The sequence below is a fragment of the Choloepus didactylus genome, chromosome 4, assembly GCF_015220235.1.
Source record: "Choloepus didactylus isolate mChoDid1 chromosome 4, mChoDid1.pri, whole genome shotgun sequence".
Classification (NCBI taxonomy): domain Eukaryota; kingdom Metazoa; phylum Chordata; class Mammalia; order Pilosa; family Megalonychidae; genus Choloepus; species Choloepus didactylus.
The window spans coordinates 738,345-752,441 of NC_051310.1; the positions used below are offsets into that span (position 1 = coordinate 738,345).

At 49.2% G+C, this 14,097-nt stretch overlaps 1 protein-coding gene across 1 annotated transcript; it reads right to left on the minus strand.

Annotated features, from left to right (window-relative positions):
- Positions 1–3,489: 3,489 nt before the first annotated feature.
- Positions 3,490–10,695, minus strand: LOC119533109 (olfactory receptor 13A1-like). The gene is made up of 2 exons (XM_037835216.1): positions 10,648–10,695; positions 3,490–4,633 (listed from the first exon to the last, which is right to left on the minus strand). Exon 2 carries the CDS (start codon positions 4,551–4,553, stop codon positions 3,636–3,638), a length of 918 nt encoding a protein of 305 aa, XP_037691144.1. The 5' UTR covers positions 4,554–4,633; positions 10,648–10,695; the 3' UTR covers positions 3,490–3,635.
- Positions 10,696–14,097: the final 3,402 nt, after the last annotated feature.

A 14,097-nucleotide genomic window follows, 5' to 3' on the forward strand; every position in this document is an offset into this window, starting at 1 on the left:
ATGTGATCACTCAACTGTGGGCAAAATCTTTCATTGGATAATTTCCATGGAGGTGTGGCCCTGCCCATTCAGCATGGGCCTTGATTAGTATACTGGAGCACTATATAAGCTCAGACAGAAGAAGCAGGCTTGCTACAGCCAAGAAGGACACTTTGCAGAATGCCCAGGTGCTGAGAGAGGAGCTGCAGTTTACAGAGACATTTTGGAGACAGTCTTAGAAAGCTGACTTTTGCTCTGGAGAAGCGAAGAGAGGACAAATGCCCCAAGAGCAACTGAGAGTGATATTTTGGAGAGAAGCTGAAGCCAAGAGAGGAACATCCTGGGAGAAAGCCATTTTGAAACCAGATTTCTGGAGCAGATGCCAGCCACATGCCTTCTCAGCTAACAGTGAATGTACCTGATTGTTGATGTGTTACCTTGGACACTTTATGGCCTTAAGACTGTAACTGTGTAACCAAATAAACACCCTTTTATAAAAGCCAATCCATCTCTGGTGTTTTGCATTCCAGCAGCATTAGCAAATGAGAACATGGGTCTTGCCCTTACTCTATGTAACCTTTTTGTGAGAGGGTCACCCCAGATATGCTTGACCCCAATCAGGTTTTCACATTCCAGACAGGCCCAGTTCTCAGGAGAAGGCTATGAGGTTTCCCTGAGAATGAGACCCTGCAGGTTGTCAGGCCCTCCTGGGAAGCCTCTAGGCTGTGTTTTTTCCTATCCTGTCCAGCAGGTGGTACTTGTCAGCTTGCAGTGCCCCACCAGTGTAAAGACATGTCACAGGTGTCTTTAATTCTCTGCAGACCCTGTCCCTGCCAGGGGCATGGCTGACTAGCTGATTTCTGTTTTCTAGCTGCTGGGATCTAAGTTCTTTGAAGGAGGGCTGCCACTTGATCTAGGCCTTGCCCCCCTTTTCTTGGGGAAGTTATGCTCTCTAGGGAATTGTCTCCCCCACTAGACTCATTGCTTTTTCTCTCAGACCTATCTTAGCTCCACCCTTGCCTGGGTCCAGTGGTCAGTTGCAAATATTTGAGGCTTTCTGTAAAGAGCTACTTAGAATAGTTATTTTGAAAAAAATCCCTCTTCAAGGCCTTTCCCCAGCCCACAAGTTTTGTCAGTCCTAGTACAGACTATTTAAAGAAATATGCTTTAGGCTATTACTTCTTTCACCTGAATAGTTACTCTCAGGCAGCTTTAATTCCACCCTTGCCTGGGGCAGTGCTGAAGCAGGATCTCTGAGGGCTGTTGATGATTAAACAGATGAAGAGTCAGGGTGCAAGAAAAGAAAAGAAGAGGAAATAAAAGAAAAAAAAAACTTTTCAGAGCCAGACCCCAGTTCCCCAGCTTTGGAAATCAGAACCGTAGTTGGTAACCATTTCTATGTGCCCATTTTTCTTGGAGCTCAACACTTTTGCAGTATTATGAGCAACTCAAACTCCAAAAGCCTCTGTCTTTGGCTGTTGTTATCCCCACCTCCTCTCTGCTGGGCTGAATCCCCCAGATTCCTTTTGTGCCTGCTCCTGGTGTATCTGTGCTTGGAGCGTTTATTCAGCAGTACCAGTTTGTTAATTAATTCCGTAATTGGAGCTGGATTGAGCCCCCTTCTTGCTCATAGAACAGATTGCTTCTTTTTCCCTTGGGGGAACCAGCCCCAAGACAGTCTGCTGTGCCTTGGGGGAAGGGGCACTGGCCCCCTGCTGGGGAAACTTACAGGTCTGCACTGTGATATTAGCCATTCCACTCATTCCAGACTGGTGTATGATTCATGACTAGTCACAGAAGTCCCTGAAAAGACTGTTCCATACAGTTCTTGGCTATTTACCAGCTGCCCTAGAGAAGTAACTAAATTCCACACCTCACCACTCTGCCATCTTGGCCCATCCCTCTGGTGTGCAGGAACTTTCAAAGGTAATGGGAAAGTTCATGATCTCAACTACAGTGAAGGTTTCAAGGCTTTATACATATGTCAAAACTTATCAAATTGTACAATTTAAACATGCATTTTAAGTCAATTAATCTGTTTTTAAGCCTAGCTATTCACTAGTTTATAAATCAAAGAAATATGGTTTTGCACTATGGACCCATGGTTTCTGTCCATCCATTTCTCTTTTTTTTTCTCAAGACTGTCTTCTTACATAGCAGTGGGAAGTCACACTTCTCAGAAACACCTGATTTCTGTAAGTGTAGCAGAATATCTTAGAACATTATGAAACCTCACCATAAGGGCCCATAACAAAATTTGTGAGAGAAACAAAAAAATCTAAGTTGTAGAAAATGTTTAAAATGACTTTTTTTTGACAAAATAAAAATGTCACCATCTAATGCAATATCAAGTTGAACCCATCACCCTAAATACCCATCCTCCCCAGTCCTGCCCCTAATGTGGGTGGGTGATGGCTTTATTCCTAGGCAGACAAGGCTAAATTTACAACCTGATTCTGTCCTCCAGAATGTTAAAGGGAAGCAAGACTCCTTGGAAAATAGCTGAGGCCATTGTCTTGTGGAAAAGAGAAAGGCAAAATGGGTCTAACCATCCTGCTTCCTAAAAGGAAAGATGCTTAAGGAAAAATGTGTCCATTACAGTGCTGAATCTGCTGGCCAAAATGTAACAAGCTGAGTGTCTACAAGAAGTCCAGTTTAACCAAATGGAAGAACCTGAGTCTGTGCAAAACCATTCATTCATAAAGAGACTCAAGAAATCATTTTATTATGTACACAAACAATAAAATAGTACAAAGATTTAATTTTTACAATTAGCTTCATTTGATAAGGATTTGCATACATGAGCTTTCTACAGCCCAGTGTACTAGAGAGGAAAATCAGTCATGAAGACTCAGTGGCTCAGGTCTTGGGAGATGGAGCTTGTCTGCAGCCCACAAGGTGAAATGGATGAACCAAGCACCACATCTACACACATCTGTGTGCATGCAACACTTCAGGTCACAGTAAACCACCTAAGGATGCTCCCAGGGTCACCATGCATGGCACCAGGTAAAGACACAGTGCTAATTTGAATGGTGGGCTTTCCCCATCCTAGAGGAATCAGTGTCTGCAGGAGGAGGCCAGCTCTGAAGGCCTCTGGCCTTGATGCTGCAATCAGACCCTGGGTCTTGAGAAGAATCAGGGTTGTTACCGCAGAAATTCTAACCTCTTCTAGTGTACATCAGTATTCTTCCTTTAGGCCTGTCAAAAAATAAGGCCATAGAAAAAAAAACAATACTTGAAAAGTTGAGAAACATTCAGCCCTGTGATATCAAGGATTTTATGATAAGTTTAAGCATGGTTTAATGAGTTTTGTTATCATTATCTTAATTTGACCATGTCTAAAATACTAGGGCTGCAATCTAATTAACAGGGGATTTGAGTAAATGAGTCTAATATTTCAACATTTAAGATATTTTAATGTGTAAAATGTGGGTTTCAAATGTCCAGCTGTGTAATGTTTAAAGTTCTAGTAACAGTTTATATGATTTACAAGTCAGGCATTAAACAAACAGTGACAGTTCTATGCATACAAGAGTCCTTTGCAAAGAGCCTAGCAAAAATTTCTTGGAGAATGGGCCTTGCAAAGGTGACCAGCGAGCTCAAATGTCCCTCACAAGGATATGGAGTCAGGCTTCTCTCCTCTTCTCACAGCATCATTTGGAGAACAGGAAGAGGAGTTTTTTAAGGGATGCTTTGAATTCCTTGTTCCTCAGGGTATAAATGAGTGGGTTCAGAGTGGGACTCACGATGGTGTACAATACGGCAACCACCTTGTCCATAAGCCCAGCAGAGCCAAGGGCCGGCCGGATATAGGTGTAGAGAACAGTGGAGTAGTACACGGTGACCACGACGAGGTGGGAGGAGCAGGTGGAGAAGGCCCGCCGCTTGCCCTCTGCCGAGCGGATGCGCAGGATGCAGGCGATGATGCAGCCGTAGGACACCATGGTGAGCAGGAAGTTCATCCCGGACAGGAACATGCCTGCCATGATGGTCATGATGTCAGTGAGGAAGGTGGGGGGCAGGACAGGAGGGATTTCACAGAAGAAGTGCGCGATGGTGTTGGGGCCACAGAAGGACAGCCGGAGGACAAGTCCGGTGAGCAGGAAAGCACTGAGTGCTCCCACAGACCACACGAAGGCTGCTAGGGTGAGACAGACCCTCGTGCTCATCAGGGTGCCGCAGTGCAGTGGCCGGCAGATGGCCAGGTAGCGGTCATAGGCCATGGCAGTGAAGAGAAGCAGCTCCGCACTCAGTGACCAGGTGAAGAAGAACATCTGGCTGATGCAGCCACCGTAGGAGATGGTGTTCTCTGCAACCAGGCTCTGCAGGACCTTGGGCAGGATGGACGAGGTGCAGATCATGTCCAGCATGGCCAGGTTGACCAGGAAGAAGTACATGGGGGTGTGGAGGTTGGGGCTGCAGTGTATGGTTGCAATGATCAGGCCATTTCCGACCAAGGCCACCACAAAGAGGGAGAAGAAGAGGCAGAAGAGGGCAGCCTGGAGCTCAGGGTCTTCTGTGAAGCTCTGCAGGATGAATACGGTCACCTCTGTCTCGTTCCCAATGGCCATGGGCAGAGCTGGCTCACCTGTGCTGTGGCCAGTGCAGTGCCAGCCTCTTCCTTGTCAGGAATGGGGGACTTTTATTTGAACTAAAAAAAAATAAAGAATAAATGACTCCCTTTAATGAGCAATCCTTTGCAGAAAGGAAAACAAAGGATTTTGAAGCTTCTATTCATTTACAGTTTAATTAATAGAGGAAAAAGCAAGCAAAGGGCAAATTAGTGCCATGAGGAGACCTGGTACATGCCAAGGAGCCAAATGGCAGTGGCTCACTCCCCTGGGTCCCTTCAGGCATTTGACATTAACCCCTTGGACACAGGCTGAGGCCATCCAGGCTCCCAGGGTGCAGAGGCCATAACAAATGGGACCACATTTCTATGAACCTCCACCCTACCCAAGGGGAGAGAAGGACAATGCTCCAGCCAGTCCATCAGGTGACAGCCCTATGTGGGAGGTGTTGAAATGGGGGACAAAGGGTCCTAAAATGCAATGGCAACTCTGAGAGAGAAGGCAGAGGGCTGGAGAAAAAGTTGATGCTCTGGTGCCATCACTGTCCACACTTCCCCTTAAGGAATAAACACATGTATACCCTACACAGGTGACCAAATACTCTGCAGGTACAGAGAATAGCAGGCCCTATGGAAATGACACACCTCACTTTTCACAGAGAGACCCAGGGGCCATCCCTCTAGAAATCTGACTCCCATGAGTTCTCACCTGCCTCTGGGATGTCCAGGTGGGGAGAAGCCAACAAGTCAGCAGGACTCAGGCCACAGGGTGATGTGGCAGCAGCCACCGCCTGCCACTTGGAAGAGCCCCCACCTGAATTCCAGGAGCTTTGTGCTTTGCTGACTGCCATCTTCTGGGTTGTTGCAGGACACTGTTATCGAGTTCTGACTTGGCGGGCCTGGGCCAGGGGAACTGATCAGCCCCTAGGAAAGGTAGTGGGGCACGGGTGGTTGCGCCCTCCACGGCCCCCCGGGCCTGAGAAAGTGGAGCCGAATGCAGGCCCCATTTCCTCACCCCAAAGCAAAAACCATTGGGGAGAGCTTGCCGGAGAAAACCGCCCCCTTTACCTTGCCCACCCACTCCCCGTTACCGGAGCAACTCCCGCCCCTTTTCAATCAACCTCCGCGCCCTCTCAGAACCAATCCAAGCCTTTAACCCTTACAGCTACCCCGCCCTCTAAATGCCCGATATAAGCTTGTACTCTCCCCTAATAAACTCTCTCTTGGTTTTCATCATCCTAAAAGAAACGTGTCCCGCCTGTTCCTTTCTCGCCGCCCTCCATACTTGCACGCCTCCCGCCGGGGACCTGGCCAAGTCCCCCGCCTCGCCCTCGCCTCCGGGAAAGAGCCCCCGCCGCCGGTACCCTCGGAGCAATCCTGAGAGCCTAGGATTTAGCAACCGGCTGCCACCCTCCCCCAGACGAGTCAACTGAGACCACAACTGGCGCCCAACGTGGGGCACCTGGAATTAAAAGTCCTCTCTACGCAGCGGTCCAGTGAAACCACCCGCTCGCCCGGACGCCTCTCCAGCTCCCCTTCTCCTCGCCTGCAAAGTAAGGGCCGCCTCTCCCTCGCCGCCCCGCGGAGCCGCCTCTCCCTCGCCGCTCCACGTCCGGAGCCGCCTCTCCCACGCCGCTCCGCGCCCGGGCCGCTCTTCCTTTCCCGCATTAACCTAACTCTTGCCCCCGACTACCTTTCGTCTTCTCTTCCTATGTCCCCCCATTCCTCCTAACACTCTTCCTCCAGTAGCTTTCCCTCTTCCCCTCCATTACTTTGCTGTGGTCCTCTGTGTCTTTGTTTCTTTGTTTAGCGCAGTGTGCCTCTTTGCAACCGCCCCCCCCCAAACTGCTCTCGCTACTAGAGGGTCCTGCCTTCTATTCTCACCGTCTCCTTTGGCCTCGCGGCCACGGTTTACCTCATTTTCTTTACTCAATAATCAACCCCCCTTTTTTTTCTTTTCTCACTCCGCTATGGGTAATCGTCTATCTGCACGCCAAGCACCCCAAGTTCGTGCTCTGGCGGGTCTCCTAGACACACATCGCTGTAAAGTGTCTGTCCGGCAGCTGCAGGTATACTGGGACCTCCTGCTGCCCTTTAACCCATGGCTCACCACTTGCCATCTTTGGGACCCTGTTACTTATGATCGCCTTATTGATCGGGTCACCAACGCCATGGAACATGAGAGCAAGCGCTTCCCTCCCGGCTTGCTCCCCACCTTAATAACCGTCCGCTCCTGCCTTCAAGGCTCCCTCCCCCCTGATCGAGGCCCCATTAAATCCAAGGAGGCCCTATCAACCCAGCCAACAGATTCAGACAGCGATACTAATGTAGACCGCGATTCGGACACAGAATCCTTAGTCGAGCAAATTAACAACGCGCTCGAAGTCGCCCCCCAAAAACAAAGCAATACTAAGCCTCGCCAAGATGGCGAACTTCCTCCTTCTTCTTCCATCGAGGGGAGGAAGTGCTCCGGCGATGACGTCAGCCCTAAGCTGGGCCGGAAACTGCAAGCGCTTTACCCCGCCCTTTCACAGGGCGGAGCTAGTCCGCCATCTTGTGTCTTAGCCACGCCTACCGCGCCGCCATCTTGCGACGCTTGGGGCCTCCCACTTCCGCCTCCCCCTTCGGCGAGCTCCCCCTCGGAGCCGCTACCGGCAGCTGCCGCCGCTCCTCCCACCCTGCCGACTAACAACCCCTGGCTGCCTTCTACACCTCAAGGCAACCCTTGGGGCAACGCTCCCCCTACCCCCACTCCCGTGCCAGGCCCTCTGCAAGCGCGTCCTCCTTTCTCTCGTGCTTTTCGCTGCTTTCCTCTTAACCTTACCCCCACACCACAGAAACCGTACGACTGGTATAACCCCCTTTTTCCACAGCCCCCCAGCCGCACCTCGAGTACAAGCAGCACACCCGGAAACCGCACCTCAGCTGCAAACGGCGCGTCGCCAACACCACCACCCCAACCTCGTCTGCCCCCCGCCCGTTACTCCTCTCCCCTCTTCAGCCTTATCCAAGCAGCCTTCACCTCAGTGAATTCCTCCAACCCCAATCTTACCTCCTCTTGTTGGCTTTGCCTCTCCACTTCCTCCCCCCTGTATGAGCCAGTTGCCTCCAACCTCTCCTTTTCAGAAAACACAGAGGACAGCCCCTCGGAATGCAATTGGAATACCTCTGCCGTCCCCCTAACCTTTCATTCAGTCTCCTTTACAGGAAAGTGCATCCGCCCTCGCTCAAGTAACTCTCCCAACCTCACAGCTTGTGCCGACTACTCATCTCCCAGCAGCTCTGCAAAATTTCTCATTCCTCTTAACTCCTCCCAATGGCTCTGCTCCCCTACAGGGCTTACCCCCTGCCTTAACGTGCAAACCCTCAATACAACTAATAAAACTTGCCTCCTAATTGTCCTCATCCCTAGGGTCCTATACCACAGTGAGGAAGACTTCTTCCTCCGCCTGGAAACAACTGCAGCTTCTGCCCCACTGCAAAAGCGAGAGCCCATCACCGTCCTCACGATTGCCTCCCTCCTAGGTCTTGCAGGCGCTGGCACCGGAATCGCTGCATTAGCCAGTCAAGGCTCCGCCCTAACTCACCTCCGGGCGGCTGTTGACGAGGACATTCGTCACCTACAAAACGCTATTTCCCATCTTAAAAATTCTGTCAATTCCCTCTCTGAAGTCGTGCTCCAAAACCGCCGAGGTCTCGACCTTCTCCTCCTCAAAGAAGGAGGCCTCTGCGCCGCCCTAGGAGAAGAGTGCTGTGTATATGCCAATTCCACAGGGCTCGCCGAGGACAGCCTAAAAAAGGTCCGAGAGGGACTAGAACAACGCAAAAAAGACCGTGAAGCCACCAGCTATTGGTCCCACATCTTTACCCCCCTCCTCCCATACCTCCTCCCTCTCCTCGGCCCCCTACTAATGATTATTCTAGCTCTCACCTTAGGACCCTACATTATCCGCAGAATTGTCCAGCTTGTAAGGAAACAAACGGATGCTATTTTTTCCTCGTTCGTGCAAGTCCAGTACCAGCGACTCGCCACCTCTGACGCTCCCTACTCCGAGATGACAACCAACCCTCCGCGACCTCACCGCCACCGGTCAACCCGCCGACCGCGAGGCCCTTCTCGATCGCCTGAACATCGCACCAATCTCGAGCTCCAGCCTCTCTAACTACCATCTACCCCTATCCCTTCCCCCACCTCCCCTTTCCCTCATCCCTTGGCGGATCTCTCCGGTAAGCTTCTTCCTCTAATTAGAAAAGAAGGGGGAAATGCGGGACACTGTTATCGAGTTCTGACTTGGCGGGCCTGGGCCAGGGGAACTGATCAGCCCCTAGGAAAGGTAGTGGGGCACGGGTGGTTGCGCCCTCCACGGCCCCCCGGGCCTGAGAAAGTGGAGCCGAATGCAGGCCCCATTTCCTCACCCCAAAGCAAAAACCATTGGGGAGGGCTTGCCGGAGAAAACCGCCCCCTTTACCTTGCCCACCCACTCCCCGTTACCGGAGCAACTCCCGCCCCTTTTCAATCAACCTCCGCGCCCTCTCAGAACCAATCCAAGCCTTTAACCCTTACAGCTACCCCGCCCTCTAAATGCCCGATATAAGCTTGTACTCTCCCCTAATAAACTCTCTCTTGGTTTTCATCATCCTAAAAGAAACGTGTCCCGCCTGTTCCTTTCTCGCCGCCCTCCATACTTGCACGCCTCCCGCCGGGGATCTGGCCAAGTCCCCCGCCTCGCCCTCGCCTCCGGGAAAGAGCCCCCGCCGCCAGTACCCTCGGAGCAATCCTGAGAGCCTAGGATTTAGCAACCGGCCGCCACCCTCCCCCAGACGAGTCAACTGCGACCGCAGGTTGTGAGAACTTTTGTGCTGGCAAACACCCCAGAGCCTTACTACCTTCCTGGAGAATGTTGTATAATTCAGATCTGTGCCCCACACCCTGTTTTTAATCCCCACTCAGTACCCAGCAGTTAAGAAGCTGGCCCAGGAGCTTCCAGAGCAGGTGTTCTAGAACCACACCAGCCAGTCACTGCCCATCAGTGTCTCCCTGATTGCGGGGACTGAAGTCCAGGAGGTGTGGGTCAGAGTGGAACAGGGCATCAGGGTCCATGTGACCTGAGCTCAGGTGCTCTCCACTGAGTGGGGAGGGAATTATTGTTATATCTAATTGGTAAAAAAAAATATGTGACATGCAATTGTCACAGTATCCTTTTTTTTAAGTGCATAAAACATGGCATTAATCACTTTTATGATGTGTTACCACCACCACTTTCTATTACTAAAATTTTTCATCACCCCAAGCAGAAACTTTTTATCCATTAACCCAGCAATTCCACTTTTAGGTATGTACCTCAAAGAAAGGAAAACAAGGACTCAAACAGAACCTGATACACCTGTGTTCATAGGAAAATAACTAACAAAAGCCAAAAGGGGAAAACAAACCCAGTGTCCATCAACAGATGGATGGGAGTTATCTGCATAGGCCATTTAATTGGGACAGGTGAGTCCTGCCAGCCAGACTGTGACCCAGAGGTGAAGCCAAATGGAGGTGCCCACATGTGTCAAGTGTATTAACTTAGTAATAAGGGTCCAGTTGGGGTTGATACTTACCTTAGGGTGTGTGTGAAACAACTAGTTCCTCTGCTGTCACACTGAAAGGGTTCAATGCAAGTTAACTAATATGACATGAACACTATAATGAGGTTGAAAGTGATAACTACACACTCACAAAAATACATTTTTTGGCTGTTTCCCATGCAACATTTGCTGTATACCAGAGTTTTGCAGACTGTTGTGGTTGTCCTGGTTGTTTTGGAGGCATTTGTTACACATGGCATGGACTCCCAGCTGCCATCCTGACCTCACAAGATTTGCTTCCTCCGACTGCTCATTGCAGACGTGCTGGGTCTAGGAGGTTCGTACAATGAACACTCCTGAAAGATAAACACTGTGTATCTGTCCCTTAAAGGCCTTTCCAACTTCCCCGATTGTGTCAGCTCTGCATGAATCATTAATGTTTGTACAAGCTTCCACTGCAGCGTGCCATTCAGCACTCACCCTTCTCCCACACCAAAACCAAAACAAAAGGGTAGTAAGAAACATACCTTCAAATCTCGGACACACCTGACACCTTGTCCAGGGGTGGTTTCTTTATTCACTTTAACCCAGGAGAAAGGGCAGAAGGAAGGTTGTAGAACCTGGACATCAAGTTGGTAGTCCACCGCCCAGCCTATCAGCCCTCCTGCCACTGCCCCTGAGGACACTGAGGCCACACACCCTCTGGCTTCTTGCAGAGGACCCTGCAGGTGCCAAGGCTGGGTTTCATGGCACAACCAAAGATCTTAAACTACATTACTGGTCAGAGACTGAGAGTGTTGAGTGTCTGGAATAGGGTTTGCCAGATTTTACAAACAAGGATACAGGACGCCCAGATAAACCTGAATTTCAGATAAACAATGAACACATATTTTGTCTCTCAAACATTTCATGGGAAATTCTTATACAAAAGTTACCTATTGCTTATCCTGAAAGTCAAATTTAACTGGGCATCCTGAATTTATCCAGCTAGACTAGTCTGGAGATGACCCAGACACCCACCTTTTTAAATAGCTTAGGGGCTGGCAGCCTTTGGAAGAACACTCTGGCTCCAGGTTAACACCTGTGACGGAAACCTCAGGTCATGGCTGGTTTCAGCACCACGTCCCTGTCCAGAAGCCGCGCTCACCCACACCTCACCTGCAAATGCCTCCCCAGAGGAGCAAATGCCCTGCACACCTCTAAGTCTGTCCGGGATGGCCCTGCCCAGGGCAGAGCAGAGTCAGTGATGTACCTGTGAGGGCTTCGTCCCGGCTGGTCCGACGTCATGGAAGTGTGAGAAAATGAAGGTGCTTTCTCTAGGTTTGCAGCAGGAGGGGCACCAGCACTTGCCCAGCAGTGTGCAGGATCTGTGGGGGATAGATGGGAGGTGGAGACTCTGCCTTCAGACATTTCACACTGTGTTAGGGGATGACAAGGAGAAGTGAGAGCAGGTTCCCCAGGAACAGGAGTTGGGAGAGCTCAGGGGTACAGCAGGGCTTGGGGGCTTCACCACAGGGATGCTGGGATCTAGCATTGTGGATTCCTGAATTATCCTGAAATCTGACAGAAGTATATCTGCAATCTAGGGCAAGATTGTACATTAACTCTCATTGAAACAAAATGCCTCGTCTCCTGAAACTGGAAAGACCATGTGACTAGGAGCCCCTCCCGGTGCCTCCCCGGACCCCTGGTGGGCTTCCATGGAGGTTGCAGAGAGAGCACAGCAGGAGAGTGGGTGAGGGGCTGGCACCCTGCTCTGGTCCCCACTCCCCTCCATCCCTGCACTTCCCTGCTGTGCTGCAGACCCCACGGGATTGAGGGCACAGGAAATCCCACTCCTCTCTTCCTCATCCACATTCTCCCTTTTCATATTGAAAATCATTGGAACTCCCTCACTAAACATTGGCAGTGCTCAAGGAAACTCATTTCTGTCCTTGTCATGCAGGAAGGATTTTCCAGGATCCTGGGACTTTCCCCCAGATTCAGACTCAGTGAGGTGAATCCCTCTAATTTTTCTGGGATGAAACAACCTTTGAAAAGGCAGGAAAAAAAATGAAAATAAATAAAAACACAGGTTGTATTTTCAAAGCAAGAACAAAGGGCTTTCCTTAAACAAATGAAATATTCCAGGTAAGCTCCTAAAAGAACTCAACTCTGCCTGTACCAAGGGAAGACATTGCCCAGTGCTGGCAGGACCAGCGTCCTCATCCTTGAGCACTGGACAGAGGTCTCCCTCCCCACAGGTCCTCACCCACTCAAGGGGCTCCAGCATGGCACAGTCTTGCTGTTCAGGAGTCCAGAGATGTCTCAGAAACACTGGTTTAAGCAGAGCTGCCCCAGATGTGTGAGGTAACCCCAGGCAGTCACCAACACCTCTGAGAGTCACCCTCCAGGTCCCTCCCTTAGATATTGTCAGCGCTTGGCTGTCACCCATAACCAGAGGGAGAATCAGCAAGTCAAGCATGTGAGGGACTTCAGAAAGCCACCACAGTGCAGTGTGCGGGCCTTCCCCAGGGGCAGCCTGACAGCACCTCGTTCTACTGTGTTCCAGCTACATGTGGCTGGGAGCCAGGAGGCTGCCCGAGCACCAGCTGGGTCCACAGCATCCAGGTGCCAGGTGGGGAGAGATGGAGGAGAGGGTTCCGTGGAAAAGAGTCTTATTTTTTTCCAACCTCACCCACCAGTTCAAAGGCAAAGATTAATCTTGTTGGATGACATGGTGAGAGAACCACTGGCATGATGAACATTGGAGCAGAAGCCAAGGCAGGGTCCTTGAAGCTTGGAGATGAAGTATGAGAAGAGAAGTATGAGATGAGAAGAGTCCATCATCAGTGCCACAGCCACCTTTGAAAGTTCTGGCAGTCTTGGCATGAGTCTAGGCTACCTCTCATGAGGCCAAAGCAGAAAGCTCTCCCTGAAATGTATAATTGTGTTTTCTTTCTTTTTTTTAAAACCTTTTATTGTGGTAACAAATATACAGCATAAAGTTTCCACTTTAACCACTTTCACATACACAATTCAGTTGTATCAATTACATTCACTGTATTGTACTACTATCATCACTTTCCACCACCAAAACCTTTTCAACACTCTGGACAGAAATCTGTACCAATTAAGTAATAACTCCCCATGCCCTGTCTACCCACACCCCACTGCCTTGGCCCTGGTCACCTGTAATCTACTCTCTGCCTCTTAAATAATCACGTTTTCTTTAATGGACTTGATTGATTCTCCCACTTCTGGTGTCATAATTTGTGCCCCATAATGAAGATTTCTTTCAGGTTATACAGACACTTTCAGTAATAAACTGTTGGAAATGGAAACAGGATGATGGTGAAAATTGCAACATAAATGTCAAGAAGCATTTAAATTGTTTTGTGATAATTTCACACCTAAAGAAGAGTTGAAAAAAGTTCCCATACCCTCCACCAGCTAACCCTGAGAACTCACATAATCATCAAACAATTATCAAAAATTAGAAAATTAGCCTTGGAACAATATTATTTAACTAAATTACAGAATTAGTGTTTCACCAGTTTTCCACTAATGCCTTTTTAACAAAAGTATTTACTTATTGAATGAATAATTTATTGAATAATTAATAATTACATCCACATGGTTAAACATTCAAGCAGTGCAAAAATGAGCAGAGAGCAAAGAGTAAGTATCTTCTCCAGAAGCAATCATTCTTAGTAAGTTTCTTATATATATTCCTAGACATATTTCTTGCTTGTACAAGTTTACATGGATCTCCTCCTTCTTTTCCACAAATAGTAGCCCCCTGACCAAACTTTTGTGCACCTCCCTTCTCCTTAACAAATATTCTTATCAATGTATTTAAAAGTTTATTTCATATCAGTACATACAGATTTGCCCAATTTTTTCACATTTATGGAAATTTTCAAACTTCTAGAAAAGTTTAAAGATTTGTCTTGTGAACAAATGTGTACCCATCACCTAGATTCTACCACTCAGAT